Below are 25,293 nucleotides of genomic sequence, written 5' to 3'. Positions count from 1 at the left end.
TCCTGCAACTTCTGCATTATTCCCAGGAATACCTGCCATTGCTGTTCCACCGTCTTCCCTGCTAGGGCCTCCTTCCAGTCAAATCTGGCCAGCTCCTGCCTCATGCCTCTGTAATCCCCTTTGCTATACTGTAATACTGACACTTCCGATTTTCCCTTCTCCCTCTCAATTTGTAGATTACTTATCCTGATCTTTTATATAACACGTTATAGGATCTGGTACATATTTGCAATCGTACTTGTAAAACTTGGTAACTCAATTCTGTCACTAAATTTAATTTAAAACTTTCCCCATCAATGAAACTACTTAGTAATGGACTGTAAACAGTTACTTAAGGCAAATTAGTATCAGGGGGGCATTCAAGCAGTAGTGAGGGTATTGACAAATTCCCAAATATATTTATCAATTTGTGTGTGGGAGCATGTAGAGAATGTTAGGGCAAAAATGAGAAACTTATGCAACTATACCAAGATTCCAGAAGGCCTAAGTGAATATTAAAAGCATCAGATAAATTTAGTGTGAATAGAAAGGTAAAAAAATGCATGAAAATGTTTCCAAAAATTGAGGGATATCCTAAGATGTTACTTGGATGTGAAATTAAATGAGACAATGAAAGAAATGTAAATAAATTGTATCCTATTTACACATGTACCAAAAAGGTAAGCAGTGTGGGGAGGCAGTGTGGATTAAAACTAGAGCTTTGCATTTTTTCACTGAAATGTGATCATACAAAAATTGCAGATAGAATAGAATAGAAGAATAGAATAGCCTTTATTGTCATCCAAAAACATGTTTTTGGACGAAATTACGTTATCTACAGTCAACAATGAGAGGAAATAAAAAAAGAAAGCAATAAAACACACAATCACAAAAACCAACATAAAACAAAAAACATCCATCACAGTGATCTCCTCCAGTCACCTCCTCACTGTGATGGAAGGCCAGAATGTCTTCTCTCTTCCCTGCCATCTTCTCCCGCTGTCGGGGTTCCCGACACTGAAGCCCCCGCCGGGCGGTGGAAAATCCCGCAGCCTATTCCAGGCCGCGCCGGAAGGTGAAATGTTCGCAGCGGGCCGACCCAAGTCCCGCGATTCGGGGCAGACGAAGACGCTGCCGCTGCCGGAGCTCCCGAAGTCGGCCCCCACCCAGGGACCTGCGAGCTTCAACAGGGCCCGCGGCCGAAGGCGAGTCGCAGCCGCACTCGCAGCGCCACCACAGTCTCCGAAGACAGCCAGCTCAGCAGGTGGCGAGTACAGTCCGTGGGCTCTGCGAACCCGCTGATGAGGATGTGTACTACTTATTAGATATGATAAACAGAAGGAAAGTATTAAGAGATCTGATATTTTTTAATGTGGGTAAACCTGAGAGTGCAGATAAATGGTATCACTGGCTATTAGGAGAACAATGTGTGGAAATGGTAGAGTTCAATCATGTTCAATTCTCCAACTCCAAAGAGAATGCTGGAAGGTAAGGAGACAGCTGATAGGGTACAGGTGTTTAAAAACAGAGTAAGGAATAGCTCAAAGAATAATTAGCCTTTGAAATGGCAGAAGTGAGAAAATTACTGGTGAAAATAATTAGTTGAGAGAATATGTAGATAATCGTTTTTAGTAAGGCATTTCCATTATTGACTATCAATATGGATTAGTCAGGAACATTTTGTTTGGCGAATTTATTTTCAATTTGTAAGGAGGTTTCAAGGAAGGTCAATAAAGCCTGGGTTTTTTTGTGGATAACATGGATTTTATCAAGGCTTTTAACAAAATTCTATTCAGCAGACTATCCGAATAATTAAAATACATGTAAAAGTAAAGTTGGCTCTGGCAGAGAGTGAGAGATAATAGTCATTGGGGGTTTAGTAGCCAAAATACACTATACAGTGGGATTTTGTAATGCTTGGTGCTCAGAACCTGCTATTTGCGGCTTATATCAATAATTTCAGCAGGAATGTAACAGCAATGATTCGGAAATTTGAAGATTTTTGATATTGAGGAAGAAAATCTTAAACTGCAGGAAGGTATTGGTGGATTGCATAAATCAAAGGATAATGGAGAACAATCCAGAGAATGGGTGAATACATTTGAAGACGACAGTACAAGGAATGGGCAAATGCAGGCGGCAGAAAAATCTTTTGTGTACATGTCCACAAATTCCTGACAGAATCGAGGACAGATAATGTAAATCATGCAAAATACTTGCATTAGGTGTCGCATGCATAGAATAAGGGAGCAGAAATGTCAAGCTGAAACTGTATAAAACACTAATAATAAAAACAGAAAATACAGTAAACACTCAGCAGGTGAGGCAGCAATTATGGAAAGTAAAATTGAATTAATATTTTAGGTGAAAGATACGAGTTAAGCCACTAGGCAAATAGAGCTTAAAATGAGGAAGTGTGAGATCGTACACTTCGGTAAGAGCAATCCAAAGATATTATTATCTAAATGGAAAAAAGACTGCACGTGAATGAAGTACAAAGAGAGTTAGTTGTTTCTTGTGCATGAATTGTAAAATTAATAAGCAGTTGTAGCAAATAATTAAGAGGGCAAATGGCATGTTCACCTTTATTGCAAAGGGCTTGGGGTTTAGAAACGGGGAAGTTTTGTACAATTGCAGAGGGTGTAGGTGAGGCTGCATCTAGACCGCTATGCAGTTTCAGTTTCCTTAATCAAGAAAGAATGTTGTAACTTTGAAGGCTATCCAAAATAGAGATTCACTTGGGAAGTGAGAGTCGATCTGACAAGAGAGATCTATATTCTTTGGAGTTTAGAAGAATACGCAGATAGAGTGATAAAGAAGGTGTATCGAATGCTTGCCTTCATTCGGGGCATTGTATATAAGAGTCAGGAAGTCATGTTGCAACTTTGGATAGGCTGGATATGATTTATTGTGTTCAGCTCTGGTTGTCTTCTCACAGGAAGGCTGTGTAGAGGCTTTGGAGAGTGTGCAAAAGAGGTTAACCAGGATTCTGCCTGGAATCAAGTGTGTTTGCTGTACAGAGAAGCTGGGCAAACTTTGATTGCTTATAATGGAGCATCGGAGGCTGAAGTGAAATCCGATAGAAACATGGAAATTAATAGGAGGCATAAATGGGCAGTCAGAATCTTTTTCCCAAGGTGGAAATGTTTGAAGAGGTCACCAAAAGGATTATTGCAATCAGGCCACTGGACTTTGATGATATGGACTTTGACAAGGACCCTTGTGGGATATGCTCGTCAAGAAGGGTAGATTACATGGAATCCAAGATGAACATCCAATTATGAATCTAAGGAAGGAATCAAAGGGTTGTTATGGAGGTTATTTTTCTGACTGGCAGGCTTTAACCAGCAGAGTGGCACAGAGAACTCTGCTGGGTCTGCTACTGTTATAAACATTATTGATTTGGATTACGATGTAATTAACATTGTTAATAAGTTTGCAGATGACACTAACATCGATGGTACAGTGGGTATAGTAGACAGTGAGGAAGGATGTCTCTGTTAGAACAGTTGGAAACATGGCCCAAGGAATGGCAAATAGATTTTTACAGACAAGTATGAGATGTTACACTTTGGTATGTCAAACTAGTGAAGGACTTGCATTGTAAATGGTAAGCTTTGGAAAGTATTACAGAACAGAGAGATCTGGGAGTAATGGTTCCTTAAAATTTGTGTTTCATGTAGACAGCCTGGTGAAGGTGGTGTTCGGCGTACTTGCCTTCATTGAGAAGGGTATTGAGTACAAAAGTTGGGACATCGTGCTGCTGTACATTGGTGAGACAACATTTGGAGTAGTGTGTGAAGTTATGGTTGCCCATCTATAGGAAGGATGTCATTAAGTTGGAAAATGTGCAAATGAATATTGCGTTGAAAGAATATTGCGTTGACTTGAGGTTGGAACTTTTTTCTTTGGAGCGGAGGAGGCTGAGGAATAACTTTATTGAGGAGTACAAGTTCATGATGGGCATTGACAAACTGAAGGCTCACAATCTTTTCTCTGGGGTAGAAGATTCAAAAGCTAGAGGCATAATCTTTAAGGTGAGAGGGGAGAGATTTAGAGGGACCTCAGGGGCAACTTTTTCACTGAGGATAGTCTGTATTGGAATGAGCTGCCAAAGGAAGCCATAGCAGTGGATACAATTACACCTTTTTAAAAGACATTTGAACAGATATATGGATAGGAATTTTAGAAGGATATGGGCCAAATAAATGCAAATGGGACTTGCCGAATATGCCAACCCTGCACAAGATGGGCTTGAAGGGTCTATTTCTGTGCACAGCGAGGCGGGAGTGTCCCAGGGAGCCGATTCATCTGCCGAGCAACCGAGCTGCCGACGACCAGAATTACAACCGGAGACTGGAATGCGCCCCGGTAGGCCCCACAGGCCTTCCAGGGGACTGCGGGGAAGCCAGGCGGCGAGGCCTGTCTAGGCCGATGGGAGCCTCGGTAGCGGCAGGAGCCTCAGCGGCAACATGGGCCTCGGCGGCAACAGAAGTGGTGGTGGTGGGGCCTCACGGTCGTTGAGCGTGAGGGGGAGGGGTAGACAATGGGGACCCAGCGTGGGGGGACTGTTGTGAGGGATGGTGGGAGAGCAAGGGAACCTGGTGTGGGTGGCGGGTGCACTCTAGTTTAGAATCTTCTGCCCAGGGGATAAGTCTGTGTTTGTTTTTATTCATTTGTTCCGGTGAAGGCGCTGTGCTCATCAACAGTCGCTTGTCTTTTTCAGTTTGTTTTCACTTTTAATTTCAAGTTTTTGGGTACCTTGTGTGTTGTGACTGTTGGCAGATCAATTTCCCTCCGGGGATGAATAAAGTTTTATCGTATCGTACAGCTCTGACACTGACAAGAGGATACAGCTTTAAGGTGAGACAGAAGTTTAGAGATGCAAGTGGCAAGATTTTTTACACAGTGTGGTAGGTACCTGGAACACATTGTCTGGGGTGATGGAGTGAGCTGATATGGTAGGGCATTTAAGAGGCATTTGGCTTTTTGAATCTGCAGGGAATGGATGGGTAGGGCTCATGTGCAAGCAGAAATTAGTTTAATTTGGCACTTTGTTCAACCGTGTCATCATGGGCTGAAGGGCCTGTTCCTGTTCCGTATCGTTCTATGTTCCAAGGTGAGATGTTATTTAAATATGTAAGGGGGCTTGACAGAATGGATGTCGAGATGTTTTCACTAGTGGGAGAATTTAAACAAGTGGTCATAATTTAAGACAATGGGCCTGTCATTTGAAACTGCGATGTGTGGAAATTTCCTATTTGCAAGGGCGGTAAATCTCTGCCCCATAATGCTGTGGAGGATAGCTCATTAGAAGTAATTAAAATGGAGGTAGATATATTTTTGAAATATTTGAGGATGAGGACTATGCAAAACTGGCATATAAGTGGAGTTGAGGGCTGGGGTAAACAAACTGAATATATTGAATGACATTTCAGGCTTGAGGGGCCAGGTGGACTAGTCCTGCTCCTATTTTCCTGTGTTCTTTGTATTCAGAACAAAGGAGGCTGTGAGATTGAACTGATTGTGTAAAACAGACTTTGATATGGTGATATGTTTCCCTAAGCTGAAGAGGTCAATAACTCGGAGATAGTTTGGATTTAATTGATAGAAACTATTGTAAGGCAAGATTTTTTTTTGCACTTATGAACCTTTCGGGTTGGTGAAGACATCACATTTATAAAGCATTTTGTGTTGTGAACTACATGGCCGCACCAAGAGCTTGCGAGAATGTGGTGCAAACTTCTATGATTTCAATTCAAACATTTTAACATCTGAACAATGAAAAGCTGTCTTGTACAGAATGCAAATTGAATTACAGATTACTTGTACTAACATTTTGTGACTGAATGTTTAAAAAAAAATGTAAAAATTGTTTTAAACTTAGGGCTGAGGAATAAAGTTGATAAGGATTCCAATCGTAGATGAGTTTACTGTCATATGCACTAGGGTCCAATGAAATTCCTTGTTCACATGAAGCTCAGAATAAACGGTATACATTTAAAAAATGTAAATAAGTGAAAACAGCAGAATAGGGCAAGATTGTAGTGCAAGATGTGAGAAGTTCCAAAGAATATTCAAGTGCAATAATATAATAATGTAATGAGGTAGAATTTAGAGTAATAGTATGTGGCAGCATCCTTGGCTGTGTGTGGTGTGTGAAAGAGGTTGCTGGTTCAAGATAGCAGTGGGGGAGAAGCTGTTTTGAAGTCTAGATGTTGGAGCTTTCAAGCTTCTGTATCTGCTCCCAAAAGGTGGAAGAAAAATGGGAATGGTCAGGGTGGCCGGATAGTTTCTGTGGCAATCTGATGAAGTTCAAGTGAATCCTTGTGAACAAACGAGTAATATTAATTTTCTAACATTTAACACATTCTGCATTAAAATATATGGATTTTGGCTAAGATTACTGGGTAACAAATTAAAAAAAATTCCAGGTGAACATTTGAAATAAAAATGCAAATGCTCGAAACACTCAAGTCAGAAAGCATTCTGTGAGAAGAGAAACTGAGCTAGCATTTTGGGTCAAAGGCATTTTGGTCAGACTGAGGTCTTCGTACTGAAATGTTGGCTCTGCTTCTCATCCCTCAGACTTGAGTATTTCTAGCATTTTCAATTTTTTCAAAAGCATTTGGATTGCAGGAAAGAGCGAGGCCATCAGCCATGGACCAATGCCAATTTGTACGTGGCAGAATTATGGGTACATTTGAATTATTAAAAATCTAATAGTACTCCCATGAAGTACCAAGTTAAACAAATAAAGATGATTAATGATGACTGTGGATTTTTATAATGTTAGGTGTATTGTAACGTGCAAGTTAACGCTGTACAAGGATTTTGACATCCGTTTCAATATGGCAAAGTACAGGAACTCCCTGGGTTATGAATAAACTGACCTGTGCAAATCTGACTTTGCACTAATTTTCATATTCATTTTTTAAAGCCTTTTTCAAGTTAGTAAAAATAATAACATGCTTCAGGGTACCAATATAAGACATAGGAGCATAATTGTCGGTACTGTCGTATGTTAAAATACTGGAGTGACTAGGCTTGTATACACTTGAATTTAGAAGGATGAGAGGGGATCTTATTGAAACATATAAGATTATTAAGGGATTGGACACATTAGAGGCAGGAAACATGTTCCCAATGTTGGGGGAGTCCAGAACCAGGGGCCACAGTTTAAGAATAAGGGGTAGGCCATTTAGAACGGAGATGAGGAAAAACTTTTTCAGTCAGAGAGTTGTAAATCTGTGGAATTCTCTGCCTCAGAAGGCAGTGGAGGTCAATTCTCTGGATGCTTTCAAGAGAGAGCTAGATAGAGCTCTTAAAGTGGATAAGGGAGAACCAGTCGATGTGTTATATCTGGACTTTCAGAAGGCCTTCGCAAGGTCCCACATAGGAGATTGGTGTACAAACTTAAAGCACACTGTATTGAGGGTTCAGTGTTGAGGTGGATAGAAAATTGGTTGGCGGACAGGAAGCAAAGAGTAGGAATAAACGGGTCCTTTTCGGAATGGCAGGCAGTGACTAGTGGGGTACCGCAAGGCTCAGTGCTGGGACCCCAGTTATTTACAGTGTATATTAATGATTTGGACGAGGGAATTGAATGCAACATCTCTAAGTTTGCGGATGACACGAAGCTGGGTGGCAGTGTTAGCTGCGAGGAGGATGCTAGGAGGCTGCAGAGTGACTTGGATAGATTAGGCGAGTGGGCAAATGCATGGCAGATGCAATATAATGTGGATAAATGTGAGGTTATCCACTTTGGCGGCAAGAACAGGAAAGCAGAGTATTACCTGAATAGTGACCGATTGGGAGAAGGGGAGATGCAATGTGACCTGGGTGTCATGGTGCACCAGTCATTGAAAGCAAGCATGCAGGTGAAGCAGGCAGTGAAGAAAGCGAATGGTATGTTGGCATTCATAGCAAGAGGATTTGAGTTTAGGAGCAGGGAGGTTCTGTTGCAGTTGTACAGGGCCTTGGTGAGACCGCACCTGGAGTATTGTGTGCAGTTTTGGTCTCCTAACCTGAGGAAAGACGTTCTTGCCTTAGAGGGAGTACAGAGAAGGTTCACCAGATTGATCCCTGGGATGGCGGGACTTACATATGAGGAAAGACTGGATAGACTGGGCTTGTACTCGCTGGAATTTAGAAGACTGAGGGGGGATCTTATAGAAACATATAAAATTCTTAAGGGGTTGGAGAGGCTAGATGCGGGAAGATTGTTCCCGATGTTGCGGGAGTCCAGAACCAGGGGTCACAGCTTAAGGATAAGGGGGAAGTCTTTTAGGACCGAGATGAGAAATCATTTCTTCACACAGAGAGTGGAGAGTCTGTGGAATTCTCTGCCACAGAAGGTAGTTGAGGCCAGTTCATTGGCTATATTTAAGAGGGAGTTAGATGTGGCCCTTTTTGCTAAAGGGATCAGGGGATATGGAGAGAAGGCAGGTACAGGCTACTGAGCTGGATGATCAGCCATGATCATATTGAATGGCGGTGCAGGCTCGAAGGGCCGAATGGCCTACTCCTGCACCTATTTTCTATGTTTCTATGTTTTTAAAGATAGCAGAGTCAGGGGGTATGGGGAGAAAGCGTGAACGGGGTACTGATTGTGAATGATCAGCCATGATCACATTGAATGGCGGTGTTGGCTTGAAGGGCCGAATGGCCTACTCCTGCACCTATTGCCTATTAGACCATTCAACCCATCGAGTCTACTCCGAAATTCGGCCATGGCTGATTTATTTTTCTCTCACAACCCCACTCTCCTGCCTTCATCCCATAACCTTTGACGTCCTTAATAATCAAGAGCCTATTAATCTCCGCTTTAAAAATACCCAATGTCTTGACCTCCACAGTCAGCTGTGGTAATGAATTCAACAGATTCACCACCCTCTGGCAAACAAAATCCCTCATCGTTTTCATTTGAAAGGTGCATCCTTTTATTCTGAGGCTGTGCTTTCTGGTTCTAGACTCCCATTACCGGAAACATCCTCTCCACGTCCGCTCTAATTAGGCCTTTCATTATTGGGTAAATTTCAGAGATTCTCCCCCCCCCCCCCCCCCCCCCCCCCCATCTTTCTAAACTCCAAGTACATGCCTAGAACCATCAAACACCCCTCACATGTTAACCCAATCATCCCTGCCATCATTCTCATAAATCTTTTATTCTTGGATATGGGGCCCAGGATATGGGACCCAAAACTACTCACAATATTCAAAGTATGGCCTCACCAGCACCTTATAAAGCCTCAGCATTACATCCTTGCTTTTATATTCTTGTCCCCTCATAAAAGATTGGATACAGTATACTTTCCATTGATTTAATTAAGGATAGTGTTAGTGATTATTCAGTGAAATGAAAGAATTACAGCAAGTGTGTGAAGAATGATACCATATGGATAGCTGTAGAAAAGGAACCTATCTGAGAAATTGGTTTATGAACAGTTCTTGGGAACTAAACCCTTATATAATCTGAACTATCTATATATATTTTCATGTGTAAGAAAGAACTGCAAATGCTGGTTTAAATCAAAGGTAGACACAAAATGCTGGAGTAACGGACAGGCAGCATCTCTGGAGAAAAGTAATGGGTGACGTTTCGGGTCAAGACCCTTCAGACTTTTTCTTCAGTCTGAAGAAGGGTCTTGACCCAAAACATCACATTCCTTCTCTCCAGAGATGCTGCTTGTCCCGCTGAGTTACTCCAGCATTTTGTGTCTACCTCGTGTAATGAGTTGCATTAACTGCCTCGCCAACAGTCTGTCTGTCCTTCCTTCTGTATTTGTTATTGTAAATACATGTTAGAGTATGTTTTAGTGTTCCTTGGTTTGTTTTACGTGGAGGGGAGGGTGCTGGGGGAAACTTTTCAATCTCTTACCTCGACAGGGACGCGATTCTTTTCCGTATCGTGTCTCTGTCCCCACTGCGGCCTAACATCGTGGACTGGCACGGCCTTTCCTGGAGACCGACCCGGCACTTCTACCGCGCATGACGCGGACTTACCATCGTGGAGCTTGCGATCCCTTTGCCGGGGATCGACTGTGGAAAGCTCCAACTGCGGGCCTGTGGATTTTAACATCGTGGAGCCCGCGGTTCCTGGTTAGAGGCCGATTCGGGAGCTCCAAGCCACAGAGAGTTTCAACCGTGTCCTGACGCGGGAATTTTGATCACCCCGACATGAGGGCTTCGAATTGCCGGCTGCAGAAGCTTCGATCACCCCGACTGCGGGTGGTTCGACAGCCCCGACCGTGGGAGAATAAAGAGGAAGAATATTGGACTTTATTACCTTCCATCTCTGTGAGGAATGTGGGGAGCCACTGTGGTGGATGTTTATGTTTAACTTTTATTTTATGTGGCTGTGCGTCTTGTTGCTTTTCACTTAGTATGGCTGTATCGTAACTCAAATTTCACTGTACCTTGGTGACAATACACTTGAAACCTTTAAGTAGTAGAAACAAAGAACTGCAATTGCTGCTTAATACACAAAGGGACACAAAGTACTGGTGCACCTCAGTGGTCAGGCTTCATATTCTCCAGAGATGCTGCTGACCCGCTGAGTTACTGCAGCACTTTTGTGTCCTTTTTTCACTGCATCATCAAAGTTAATTATAATGTCATAAGTCACATGTGATAGGAGCAGAATTAGGCTATCTGGCCCATCAAGTCTACTCCACCATTCAATCATGGCTGATCTATCTCTCCCTTCTAACCCCATTCTCCTGCCTCCTCCCCATAACCCCTGATACCAGTACTAATCAAGAATTTATCTATCTCTGCCTTAAAAATATCCATTGAAAAATACCTCATCTTTAGGGTGGGCTATTTAACTTTGATGCCTTGATGCTTTGATACCATATTACCTTGTTCTGACATTAGTAAAAGATCATATAAAATTCTTAAAGCAAAAATGGGAGATTTTATTTGGTGTTTTGATCAACGTTTATTCTCAGCCACATTAGAAAAATGGATTAGCCAGTCATATATCTAATTGTTTGTGGGCATGCTATGCTTTGTTTTTGGGTTGTTACTGTATTCCTGTTCTCAGCAACATTCTCAAAAAGAAATCATGTTTACCTATTGTCCCACAATGCGATTTCAAAATATACATGAATTGCATTGATAAGAATCTCCATTTGTTCAAATTATCTGTAGTTGTAAAACAATTGTAAATAATTTATAATATATTTGCTCAATGAAGTAACTATGTAATTTGTTTCTATGGAATCTCCTCTTCCCTCCCCACCCCTGTACTTTCTAGTATAACTCTCCACATTTTTCTGCTTGGCACTAATGCTCATTACCTCAAAATAGGCCCTCACCTCTCCTCCACCATTACACTGAGCACCGGCTCACCACAGGGCTGTGTGTTGAGCCCCATCCTTTACTCCCTCTACACTCACGACTGCGCCCCCACCCATCCCACCAACACCATCATCAAGTTCGCGGATGACACGACTGTGGTTGGACTCATCTCAGGAGGAGATGAGACAGCCTATAGGGATGAAATCCAAAGGCTGGCAGCATGGTGTTCAGTGAACAATCTGGTCCTGAACTCCTCCAAAACAAAGGAACTTATAATTGACTTTAGAAAAACCAGTGTAGAATACGACCCACTCTACATCAATGGGGTCTGTGTGGAAAGGGTACCCGCTTTCAGGTTCCTGGGTACGCACATCGCAGAGGATCTTACCTGGTCTACCAACACCATCACCACAGTAAAGAAGGCACAGCAGAGACTCCACTTCCTGAGGATCCTCAGGAAAACCAACCTGCAGGAGAAGCTCATGTTGTCCTTCTATCGCTGCTCCATCGAGAGTGTGCTGGCATACTGTATAACCACATGGTACGCCAGCTGCTCAGAAAAGGACAGGAAGGCCCTTCAGAGGGTCATCACGACGGCCCAGAAGATCATCGGCTGCTCACTGCCCTCCCTGGAGCACCTGTTCAGCCTACGCTGCCTCAGTAGAGCAGGCAAAATAATAAAAGATCCATCCCACCCCGGCCACCGTCTGTTTGTTCATCTGCCCTCTGGTCGACGTTTCAGGTCGATCAAATCCCGAACAAACAGACTTAAGAACAGTTTTTACCCCAGGGCCATACGAGAACTGAACACTACCTTTGCACTAGGCAACAGCGTTAAAAAATCTTGTACTTAATATAATTGTATTTATGTATTTATTTGTTTTTGCATTTATTGCATATATGTTTGTACGCACCGTCAGGATTGGCTATTTTTTAATTTCGTTGTACTCGTTGCAATGACAATAAATGAATATTATTATTATTATTATTATCCTTGTTACAATAAATCAGATTGTTGTTTAATTTGGAAGTAGGTTGACATGGGCATGTTAAGTCAAAGGACGTGTTTCCATGCTATATGTCACTAAAATTAAAAACTGCTCCAAACATTGACAGTAAAGGCCTTGATGTTAAAATAGTTAATGTCCACAATTATCCTATTACATTAGATGCACATTGAACCAGTGTTTTGTAGAAATCACAACATGGAAAAGTAATCAGTGCTGATAATGTCTTTTTACTAGCTCTTAATTTGATGTTGCCAACACTAATGATCATCAGTCTCCAATGCTCCAAGGAATAAAGTGCTAGCCTGTCAAACCTCTCCCTATAAGCTTACAATCTAACTGTATGAACATTGAATTCTCCGATTTTAAGTAACTAGCCTATGAATGCCCCCCCCCCCCTTTCCTTTACCTCATCTGGATTCATACCCAATTCTCCCTCCCCCCTCGCCCGCCATACCGTTCCACCGATATTCCTTCCTCTGGCTTCACATTCCACACATCTTCTATCCTTATTTTCTTTTTTCAGTCTTTTCATCTCTGGCTTTTGTGCAACCATCTTCCAATCAAAACTCCTTTCATCTATACCTACCTGTCACTTCCCATACTTAGTTCTGCCCCCACCTCGTCAGATTTCTTCTCTCTCTCCCCCCCCCCCCCCCCCCACCTCCCCCCCAACTATCAGTCTGAAAAAGGGTGTCAACCCAAAGATCACCAATCCATGCTCGGCAAAGATGCTGCCTGACCCACTGAATGACTCCAGCACTTTCTTTTTTGTAAACCAGCATCTGAAGTTCCTTGTGTCTACATTATGTGGATTAATCTGATTTAAGAGATGCATCGTCATATGTGCATTGGAACACATATTTTCCTAATCTTTCTAATTCTGTGATTTGATGATGGTTTCCCTCAGTGTATTTTTTCATAAAATATCAATTCCTTCAGTTAGTTTTTTTTTTAATCTCAGCAGTCACTTCTGTGAAACATGGACATTTTGATTCTCCACCTGGAAATGTTTCCAAAATTTCTCCTGCATTCTGATGGTTACCGTCCTGTGCTTGTGTTATGTTTTTGTTTATTTGTTAATTAGAGTCATCAAATCATATACTACAGAAATAGGCCCTTCAGCCCGACTCGCCCATACCATCCAAAATTCCAATCTAAGCTAGTCCCATTTGCCCACACGTGGCCCTTATCCCTCTAAACATTTCCTATCCACATACCTGTACAAATGTCATTTAAATATTGTTATTTTACCTGCCTCAAAGACTTTCTCTAACTAAATATAACAAAAAATATAACCACTTCCTATGACAGCATGTTCCACCACCCTCTGAGGAAAAAGTTGTTCCTTGGGTTCCTATTAAATCTCTTCCCTCTCACTTTAAGCCTGCACCCTCTAGTTCTTTTTTCCCCCACCCTACGCTTGGCCCCATATCTGAGGAAGGATGTGCTGGCGCTAGAGAGGGTCTATCTCTCTTTACGGGTGGGAGAGTCTAGGACCAGAGGTCATAGCCTCGGAATAAAAGGACATTCCTATAGGAAGGAGATGGGGAGGAAGTTCTTTAGTCAGAGGGTGGTGAATCTGTGGAATTCATTGTCACAGAAGTTTATGGAGGCCAAGCCAATGGATATTTTGAAGCAGAAATAGATAGATTTTTGATTAGTAAGGGTGTCAGGGGTTATGGGGTGAAGGCAGGAGAATGGGATTGAGAGCGAGAGATAGATTAGCCGTGATTGATTGGTGGAGGAGACTTAATGGGCCGAATGGCCTAATTCTGCTCCTACCATCCTACCACTTATGAAAAAGACTGCATTCACTGTATCTGTTTTCCTCATGATTTTATACACACTATGCGATCACCCCTCTGTCTCCTATGCTCCAAGGAATCCTAGCCTGTCCAACCTCTCCCGATAGCTCAGGCCCTCAGTCCTGCCAATATCCTCAGTTAGGTTTATTGTTGTCACATGTGCAGAGATACTGTGAAAAGCTTTGTTTTGTATGATATCCAAACATCAGATATGTACGAATGCACGTACGCGCGCACACACACCCCTCAATTACAATAGATAGAGCAATGGGGAAGATATAGAGTGCAGAATAAAGTCCTCAGCATTGTAGCGCATCAGTTCCTTATACAAAGTCCAATGTCCTCAATGGGTAGAGGTGAATCAAACAACCTGGCTTATGGAAGGACTGATCAGAAGCCTGATAACAGAGGGGAAGAAGCTGTTCCGGAGTTTGGTCGTGCGCTTTTTCTAGCTTTAGTACTTTGTTGGCTGGGAGCAGGGAAAAGAAGAAACGACTGGGGTGGGGCAAGTCTTTGATTATGTGTCTGCTTTTCATAGGAAGTGTAAAGTGTAGATATGGAGTCAGTGGTGGGAAGTCTGGTCTGTGTTATAAACTGGGCTACATACACAACTCTCTGCAATTTCTTTAATTTATTATTGTCACATATACTGGGGTACAGTGATAAGCTTTTGTTTGTGTGCTCTTTCGTCAAAGAAAAGACTATACATGATTACAATCAAGCCGTCCACAGTACACCGATAGAGGATAAAGGGTAGAAAATTTTAGTGCAAGATAAAGTTCAATTAAAGATAGTTTCAAGTTCTCCAATGGGGTAGATGGGAGGTCACGGCCACACTCTTGCTGTTAAGAAGACTGTTCAGTTGCCTGATAACAGTTGGGAAGAAACTGTCCCTGAATCTGGAGGTACACGTTTCAAACTTATGCCCTTTGGCCCAGACCCCAACTTGCCCATGCCGGCCAAGATACCCCATCTACGCTAGTTCCACCTGCCAACATTTAACCCATATCTCTGTAAACCTTTCCTATCCATTACCCGTCCAAATGTCTTTAAAATGTTATAGTGCCTTGCATGATCCATGCATTTATGCAGAGAAATCTTTTTCTGAAGAAGGGTTTCGACCCGAAACGTCACCCATTCCCTCTCTCCTAGATGCTGCCTGACCTGCTGAGTTACTCCAGCATTTTGTGATACCTGAGAAATCTTTTTAAATCATTCCTGGGATTGTAAGAGAGCAGATAACATGTTGAGACATCACCATGCTGGAATATTAATCATCTTTCCCAGTTATGAAAGCCATTCCTGGGGGAAGAGTACATAAAAGGGGTGGCGTCAAAGCCATACTAAAAGGTCTCCGGTCAAGGCATCCTAGAAAATGTACTTCAGAATTTAGAAAAAAGCCCATTGGAGAGGTCGGAACACAAATTTGCGAACATTCCATGAAAAATAGACCCAGATATATGTTCTCACATGCTTGCTATCTGTATCGTCTCAGGCATATTTCAAAAAAGTCGCTGATGTTAAATAAAAAAACATGTACGTTGGAGTCGATGTGGATTTTCATCCGAGCAGAGAGATTGGGTTATTTGTTTATCTTTTTCATACTTTTGAAATTTGACTTTCTATGACAGCCGATGAATGATACTGTAACTAGTTATCTTTAGGTTAATTTATTTATTTTGTCTTCTTTTAGAATAAAGAGAAAGTTACATCCTACAACAGAACGCCTAAAATAGACCGTAGTGAGTTGGAAAAAGAAGTGAAAGAGAAAACTTCGATGAAACGTAAACTTCCTTTCACTGTCAGTCCATCTAGGAGTGAGCAAAGAGAATCCGACACAGGTAAATCAGTTGTTTTATAGAGAAATATAATAAGGGAACTTGCTGTGCATCAAAGTTTTTATGTACAACTGAAAAAAATAAGCAACTAGCACAATAGTAAACATTATTGTAGAACAATGTGGTATACCGATCTCTGAAAGGAAAACAAATCTACTTAAACAAGGCAAGTGGTTGTGTTACTTATTATTGATCAATTAATTTTTCAGCCGCATATGCATTTGCCTCCATCACAAAACGTGGAATGCATCCAGATTGTTTCACAGTTATTGACTTCCCTCAAGTTAAATAATTATACCTTGTTTTTTCATTCAGCTTCTCCCTTCTGAACTTGCATTTTGTTCTTTCCTCATTGTTGTTCTTGGAACCTTTGGTAAATAATTTATCTGGCAATATCTTCTCGATATGAGGACAATCTGGAGTTCCTTTTAAGATCCATAATTTCATCTTGGGTACAAACATAGCTATTGCTTTCTGTAAAGATCACGTACCTAATGCCAAGTGTTGGAAAGAATGGCATTGGATGAACTTTGGTCAGTGGTGTTATCTCCTTCCTGCATGATGATAATCAATCCCGTAGACTGTACTTCAGATGGAGAAAATCATTTGCTCGGTGTTGCATACTTGAATTTTGATTGCATTTGCTATCATAACTTAGATCCTAATTACATCTGCAACATTCCATGCAGATGAGTCCAATAATGGGTCTACTGATAGCCAAATTCCTCTTCTGTACTTTATGGTTAAAAAAATCCTCCTGGAAAGGAGAATTGCAATTGGATGCAGTTTACAAAGAAATGAAATTACCATTATAATAAACTTTTACTATGTGGTTTCCAATGAGCTGGTGTGTATCTGCAAATTATTATTTAAAAGTAACAATTTTTGTACATAGACACAAGGAATTGTAGATGATGGCTTACATAAAAAGAGACAGAGTGATGGAGTACCTCAGCAGGTCAGACAGCATCTCTGGAGAACATGAATAGGTGATGTTTTGGGTCAGGACCCTTTTCCGGTCTGAAGAAGGGTGCATAATGTCACCTAAACACATTCTCCAGAGATGTTCAGTGATTATTATCACATGCACCAAGCTACAGTGAAATTATTTTTGTGCATTCAGTTCAGTACATTACTACTGTACATAAGCACAAACCCTGATTAAGTAGAAAATGTATAGAAATAGTCCACTGATTTTGTACACAAGAATCGCCAGATTTTTGCGGCATTTTCAAAGTCTAAGCTGCAGCTGGCCCTAAAGGCCCATTGTCCTGGCAGCATTCCTACTGCTTGACTCGCTTAGTTACTCCAGCACTTTATGTCAATATTTGCACTTGGCTGCAGCTGCAACAATGACCAGAATCTGTACAATATAGTACATTGAATAGTCAAAATACTCTGCAGTGTTAATCGAAAAACACTTTTTTTCATAAATAAATACAGAAAATATTGGAAATACTGAATAGATCCAGCAATATGTGTGGAAGCGTAATCTAAGTTAATGTTCAGATCAAAGTTCTTTCATCAAAAGTGGGGTTAATAAAATTAACTGTTCTCGGCTGCAGAGAGTAGGTGCCTTTATCTCCCAGAGAGATTTTAATTTACCATTTTAATTTACCTTCCCTTTCTCACCTTTCTGTCCACTGCCCCCTGCACTGACACAATGAAACCTAATGCAAACTTGAACACTTATCTTCCATCTGAGCATGCTGAAGGGTTTTGGTTAAGGTTTGAGTTTATTATTGTCGTGTGTTCTGAGGGATTGTGAAAAGCTTTGTCTTGCATTCTTTCCAATCAAATCAGATAATGCTACACATATGTACAATCAAGTACAACAAAGAGAGCAAGGGAAGATGCAGAGTGCAGTATATAGTTCTCAGCAATGTAGCGCATTAGTTCCATAGACCAAAGTCCAATGTCCGCAATGGGGTAGAGATGAACCGGATGTGAGTTTTCAAGCCTCTGTACTTTCGGCAAGGAGGAGGAGGAATGATGGGGTGCGACAAGTCTTTGATTATGTTAGCTGTTTTTCCGAGGCAGCATGGTGAGAAGTTTGCTCTGCGAGATGGCTGTTCCCAAAACAAGCTGTTATGCAATCCGATAGTATGCTTTCTTTGGTGCATCTGTAGAGGTCTGTCAGAGTCATTGGAGACATTCTGAATTTGCTCAGTCGCCAAAGAAATTAGGGTGTTAATGTGCCTTGTTGGCTGTCGCATCAATGCCATTAGTCTATGACAGATCATTAGTGATCCGTCCTACCACAATAATGTCGTACAAACTTGGAGGTGGAGATGGAGCCCAATTTGGCTGTTCAGTCGTCATAAGGTCATAGTGATAGGAGTAGAATTAGGCTATTCAGCCCGTCAAGTCTACTCCGCCATTCAATCATGGCTGATCTATCTTTCTCTCCTAACCCCATTCTCCTGCCTTCTCCCCAGAACCTCTGACATATGTACTAATCAAGAATCTATCTCTGCCTTAAAAGTTATCCACTGACTTGGCCTCCACAGCCTTCCCTGGCAAATAATTCCACAGATTCACCACCCTCTAACTAAAGACATTTCTCCTTGTCTCCTTCCCAAAAGAAGGACCTTTAATTCTGAGGCTATGACCTCTAGCCTTAGACTCTCCCACTAGTGGAAACATCCTCTCCACATCCACTCTATCCAAGCCTTTCACTATTCTGTATGTTTCAATGGGGTCGCCCCTCATTCTTCTAAACTCCAGCGACTACAGGCCCAGTGCTGACTAACTCTCATCATAGGTTAACCTACTAATTTCTGAGATCATTCTTGTAAAACTCCTCTGGACTCCCTCCAGAGCCAGCACATCCTTCCTCTGAAATGGTGTCCAAAATTGCTCACAATATTCCAAATGTGGTCTTACCAGCGTCTTATAGAGCCTCAGCATTACATCCCTTTTTTTGGATACAAGCTCACTCGAAATAAATGCTAGCATTGAGTTTAATTTCTTAACTACCGATTCGACTTGCAAATCCTGCGCAGCACTCCCAAGTCCCTTTGCACCTCCAATTTCTGGATTCTCTCCCCATTTAGAAAATAGTCTACGCCTTTATTCCTACTACCAAAATGCATGACTCCACACTTTGCTGCACTATATTCCATCTGCCACTTCTCTGTCCACTGTCCAAGTCCTTCTGCAGAGTCACTGTTTTCACCACACTACCTGGCCTTACACCTATTTTCGTATCATCCGCAAACTTGGCTGCAAAGCCTTCAATCCCCTCGTCCAAATCATTAATATGCAACATGAAGAGTAGTGGCCCCAGCACCGGCCCCGGCGGAACTTCGCTAGTCACTGGCAGCCAACCAGAAAAAGCCCCCTTTATTGCCACTCTTTGTCTTCTGTCGTGAGTGTATAGGAAGTATGGTCAGGGACTGAGAACACTTCCTTGCGGGGCACTGGTGTTGAGAATTATTGTGAAGGAGTTGTTGCCACCTATCTTCACTGATTGAGGTCTGTGAGTCAGAAAGTCGAAGATATGTGGCGAAGGGAGATTATTCCTATGTACAGAAGTTTGGAGACAAGTTTGGATGGGATTATGGTGTTGAAGGTAGAGCTATAGTTGATAAATTAGGATCTATTGTTGTTTAGGCATTTCAGAGATGAGTTTAGTGCCAAGGAGCAAACTGCAGTGGATCAAGGCTGGCTGGAAGGCAGGAGTTAATGTGCACAATCATCACTCTCAAGCATTTCATGATGGTGGATGTCAGAGCAACTGGATGGTAGTTACCCTGCTACTTTTTTTTTGCCACCAGGATGATAGTGGTCTACTTGAAGCATGTGAGGACTTCAGAATTGATTAGTGAGAGGTTATAGATGTCCATGAATATGTCTGCCAGCTGATCTACACAGGTCAGGAGGATGTGGCCAGGGATGCATCTGGACCAGTTGCAGTCCATGGATTCACTCTCAGGAAGGCTGTTTTTGTGTCTGCCACAGTAACTGTTAGTATAGGTGCACTCGAGCCTGGCGGGGTGGGTGATGTTCCTCCATCGATCTTCTGTTCAAAGTGGGCAAAAAATGCATTGAATTCATCTGGGTTCATCATTGCTGTCAGTGATATTGCCCGCCTTCACTTTCTTATAGTGCACAAGCCTTGCCACAATCTGTGTATCCATTGCCTCAGGACTCCAGCTTGGTCCGAAATTTGCTCTTGGCGTCCTTAATTGCTCCGTGAAGGCCACATGTACATTTCTTGTATGCTCGGGATCATTTGATATGAATGCTTCAGATTCTGGCTTCACCTGGCACTGGCCCTCGCAGTTCATCCATGGTTTCCGGTTGGGGAAAACACATAATCCTATGGTACACAGTCCTCTATACACTTTGCTGATTAAGTCTGTGACAGCACTGGCATATTAATTTAGGTTAGCCGCACGATCCTTGAATATGACCAGTCTGCTGACTCAAAGTAGTCGCAAACGATCTCATCTGTTTCCTCGAACCAGCACTGCACGACTTTCTGTACCAAATCCTCCCACTTCGGTTTCTGCTTGTAAGCAGGGAGTAGAAGCACAGTCGGGTGTTCAACTTTACCAAAGTACATTCTAAGAATGGAGCGGTATGCATTTCTCATTGTTACTTGGCAGTGGTTGTGGGTGTTTAGGCCCCCAGTTGGGCAGGAGACTTGCTGATAGTATTTGGGAGCTCACTCTTGAGGTTGGCCTGTTTGAAGTCCCCAGCTATTATAAACAAGGCCATGGGGTACTTTATGGTGACTGTGTGTCGTTCCTCAAATGCAAGCTTAGCATTGGCCTTGGGTGGTGAGTATGCTTTCAGGATAGCCAAAGTGAACGGTACGGTACGGGCGGCACGGTAGCGCAGCGGTAGAGTTGCTGCTTTACAGCGAATGCAGCGCCGGAGACTCAGGTTCGATCCTGACTACGGGTGCTGCACTGTAAGGAGTTTGTACGTCCTCCCCGTGACCTGCGTGGGTTTTCTCCGAGATCTTCGGTTTCCTCCCACACTCCAAAGACGTACAGGTATGTAGGTTAATTGGCTGGGTTAATGTAAAAATTGTCCCTAGTGGGCGTAGGATAGTGTTAGTGTACGGGGATCGCTGGGCGGCGCGGACTTGGTGGGCCGAAAAGGCCTGTTTCCGGCTGTATATATATGATATGATGATATAATTCCCATGCAGGTCGTAGAGACAACACTTCAATGTCAGTGTCACTCTGTGCCTTCAAGACACATTGTTGAATGCTTCAACTTTAGGTAGCTCCATCTTTCTTTCTCTGTATTCCAACTGATCGCTTCTGCCTGTGATTATTTTGGCACTGTTGTTTGTTTTTATTTCTCTCTTTATCTGGCCTACTAGGCATGTTCCACAGCCTAACACTCGCTGAACTAGTCACGCAATATGTACTTAAAGCATTAGTCATGGTTCATAGATAGGGCAGGCAGTGCTTCAAATGTAATGCTAGACATGATTTTTTTTGTATATTGTACAACACAGCAGCTGGCTGGTTAAAGGTAACAGCTACAGGATGGTTTGACAAGCACTTCACAAAATGACATGGAAGTAGATTATTCACCAAGTTCGCACTAGCTTTATCCGAGGAATAAAGTAGTTGTCAGCACAATCCTCCTTATAACTTGGGCCTTTCTGTCATGGCAATATTCTCCTGAACCTTTTCTACACCGTTTCTAGCTGAATGGCATTTTTCCAAGAAACAGGCTAATCTAAACTGATATAATACTCCAAGTGCAGCCTCACCAACATCTTGTGCAACTATAACATAACACCAAAGCTTCTAATCTCAAATTCTCTGACTGATGAAGATGCCTTCACCACCCATTCTACCTGCACTCCCGCTTTCAGGGAATTATGTACTTGTACTCCTAAATCCCTCTGCTCCACAATACTCTCCTGTACCCTACCTTTCACTATGAAGATCCTGCTATCATTTGAGTTCCCAAAATTCAACATCTCACACTTACAATACTGTGAGCTTACTTACTTACTCACAATATTACTCACAATACTGACTCACAATATTGTGAGCAATTTTGGACACCGTATCTGAGGAAAGATGTGCTGGCTCTGGAGAGGGTCCAGAGGAGGTTTCCAAGAATGATCCCAGGAATGAGTAAGTTACATATGATGAGCGTTTGTCGGCACTGGGCTTGTAATTAGAGTCATAGAGTCCTACAGCACAGAAAGAGGCCCTTCGGCCCATCGTGTCCGTGCCGCCCGTTACCAAACACAGTCTAATTTTAATCCCATTTTCCCGCATTTGGACCGTAGCCCTGAATGTTGTAGCATTTCAAGTGCCCATCCAAATGCCTCTTAAACGTTGTGAGTGTTCCCGCCTCCACCACCACCCCAGGTAGTGAGTTCCAGACTCCAACCACCCTCTGGGTGAAAAAGTTCTTTCTCACATCCCCCCGAAACCTCCCTCCCCTTACCCTGTATCTATGTCCCCTCATTGTTGAACCTTCCACCAGTAGAAGAAGTTCCCCGCCATCTACCTTATCTATGCCCCTCATGATCTTGTACACCTCGATCATGTCCCCTCTCAGCCTTCTCTGCTCCAGGGAAAACAACCCCAGTCTGCTCAGTCTCTCCTCATAGCCGAGGCCCTTCATCCCTGGCAGCATCCTGGTGAATCTCCTCTGCACCCTCTCCAAAGCTATCACATCCTTTCTATAATGTGGTGACCAGAACTGTACACAATACTCCAGCTGTGGCCTCACCAGTGTTCTGTACAATTCCATCATTACCCCCCTACTTTTATATTCGATGTCCCGGCTAATGAAGGCCAGTAACCCATATGCCTTTTTAACCACCCTGTCCACCTGTCCTGCTGCCTTCAAGGACTTGTGTACCTGTACTCCAAGGTCCCTCTGTACCCCTGTCTTCCTTAGGGTCCTTCCATTCATGGTGTACTCCCTCTCCAAGTTATTTCTGCCAAAGTGCATCACCTCGCACTTTTCAGGATTAAATTCCATCTGCCACTGCTCCGCCCATCTGACCATCTCATCTATATCTTCCTGCAGCTTGCATATCCCTTCCTCGCTATTCACTACCCCCCCTACCTTTGTGTCATCTGCAAACTTGCAGGTGTTTAGTAGAATGAGAGGGGGGGGACCTCTGATACATACAGAATAGTAAAAGGCTTGGATAGAGTGGATGTGGAGAGGATGTTTCCACTAGTGGAAGAGTCTAGGACTAAAGGTCATAGCCTCAGAATTAAAGGATGTTCTTTTAGGAAAGAGATGAGGAGAAATTTCAGAAGGTGGTGAACCTGTGGAATTCTTTGCCACAGATGGCTGTGGCGGCCAATTCGGTGGATATTTTACAGGCAGAGATAGATAGATTCTTGATTAGTACAGGTGTCAGAGGTTATGGGGAGAAGGCAGAGAATGGAGTTAGGAGGGAGAGATAGATCAACCATGATTGAATGGCAGAGTAGACGATGGGCCGAATGGCATAATTCCTTTTAACCTTATGATCTGAATTAAAATCAATTTACCATTCCTTGGCTCACTTGCTCAGTGATCAAAATCGTGCTGAATTCTTGATGGCCAACTTTATTATGTACAAAATGCTGGAGTAGCTGAGCGGGCAACAGCTCTGGATATGCTGCCTGTCCCTCTGAGTTACTCCAGCATTTTGTGTCTACAGTGTAAAACAGCAGTTCCTTCCTACACATTTATTATGTACAATACCACCTATTTTAGTGTCAGATGCAAATTTATCGGGCCTTGTACGTTATTAATCAAATCATTGATATAGATGACAACAACAATGGGTCCACCGCTCTCTGCGGAAAGCAGAAAGGAGTGGAGATGGGAAGATGTGGCTAGTAGTGGGATCCCGTTGGAGGTGGCAAAGGTGTTGGAGGATATATGCTGTATGTGACGGTTGATGGTGTGGAAGGTGAGGACAAGGGGGACTCTGTCCTTGTTGCGAATGGGGGAAGAGGGAGCAAGAGCGGAGTTGCGGGATATCGAGGAGACCCTAGTGAGAGCCTCATCTATAATGGAAGAGGGGAACCCCCGTTTCCTAAAGAATGAGGACATCTCCGATGATCTCGTATGAAAACATCCTGGGCGCAGATGCAGTGTAGGTGACTGTTGGGAGTAGGTGATAGTCTTTACAGGAAGCAGGATGGGAAGAAGTGTGGTCTAGACAGCTATGGGAGTTAGTAAGTTTGTAGTAGATGTATAGGTGATCTTCCAAAGGTGTTTAAGATCATGAGGAGAATAGATAGGGTAGATGCACATAGTCTATAGCCCAGAGTGAGGGAATTAAGAACCAGAGGACATTAGTTTAAGGAAAGAGGGGGAAAGGTTTAATGGGAATCTGAGGGGCACATTAGATATATGAAATGAGCTCTCAGAGGAGGTAGTCGTGGCTACAACATTTAAAAGAAATTTGGACAGGCACACGGTTCGGAATGGTTTCGGGAGATATGAGCATATGTGGGCAGGTGGAACAAGTGTAGATGGGGCACCGTAGTCGACACGGACAAGCTGGGCAAAAGGGCCTGTTTCTGTGCTGTATGACAGTATGACTATTACCTTAAAAGTACGCTGTGCAGGTGTAGGGCATGATATATTACAATGCCCTCCATAATGTTTGGAACAAAGATCAATCATTTATTTATTTGCCTCTGTACTACTCAATTTGAGATTTGTAATAGAAAAAGTCACATGTGCACATGGTCAGATTTTATTAAAGGCCATTTTTATACATTTTGATTTCACCATGTAGAAATTACAGCTGTGTTTATACATCGTCCTCCCCATTTCAGGGCACCATAATGTTTAGGATACATGGCTTCACAACATGAGGACCAAAGTTGTGCCAATGAAAGTCAAAGAAGCCTTTATGAGACTGAGAAACAAGAATAAAACAGTTAGAGACATCAGCCAAACATTTAGGCTTACCAAAATCAACTGTTTGGAACATCATTTAGAAAAAAGAGAGCATTGGTGAGCTTACTAATCACAAAAGGACTGGCAGGTCAAGGAAGACCTCCACAGCTGATGACAGAAGAATTCTGTCTATAATAAAGAAAAATCCCCAAACACCTGACCGACTGATCAGAAACACTCTTCAGGAGTCAGGTGTGGATTTGTCAATGACCACTGTCCGCAGAAGACTACATGAACAGAATTACAAAGGCTACACTGCAAGATGCAAACCACTGGTGAGCCGCAAAAATAGGATGGCCGGGTTACAGTTTGCCAAGAAGTACTTAATAGAGCAACCACAGTCTGGAAAAAGGTCTTGTGGACAGATGAGACGAAAATTATCTTATATCAGAGTGATGGCAAGAGCAAAGTATGGAGGAGAGAAGGAACTTCCCAAGATCCAAAGCATAC

At 42.6% G+C, this 25,293-nt stretch overlaps 1 protein-coding gene across 7 annotated transcripts in view; it reads left to right on the top strand.

The window, feature by feature from the left end:
• ankrd12 (ankyrin repeat domain 12) overlaps window positions 1-25,293 on the top strand; it is a 157,413-nt gene that overhangs the window by 73,195 nt on the left and 58,925 nt on the right. For all 7 annotated transcript variants that reach the window (XM_078397484.1, XM_078397482.1, XM_078397488.1 and 4 more), the window contains exon 3: window positions 15,792-15,939. In XM_078397484.1, coding sequence (XP_078253610.1) covers window positions 15,792-15,939 — 148 coding nt within the window. The remainder of the gene's footprint in view (window positions 1-15,791; window positions 15,940-25,293) is intronic.

The sequence above is a fragment of the Rhinoraja longicauda genome, chromosome 4 (assembly GCF_053455715.1).
Source record: "Rhinoraja longicauda isolate Sanriku21f chromosome 4, sRhiLon1.1, whole genome shotgun sequence".
Classification (NCBI taxonomy): Eukaryota; Metazoa; Chordata; class Chondrichthyes; order Rajiformes; family Arhynchobatidae; genus Rhinoraja; species Rhinoraja longicauda.
This window is presented reverse-complemented; position numbering and strand designations above follow the sequence as displayed.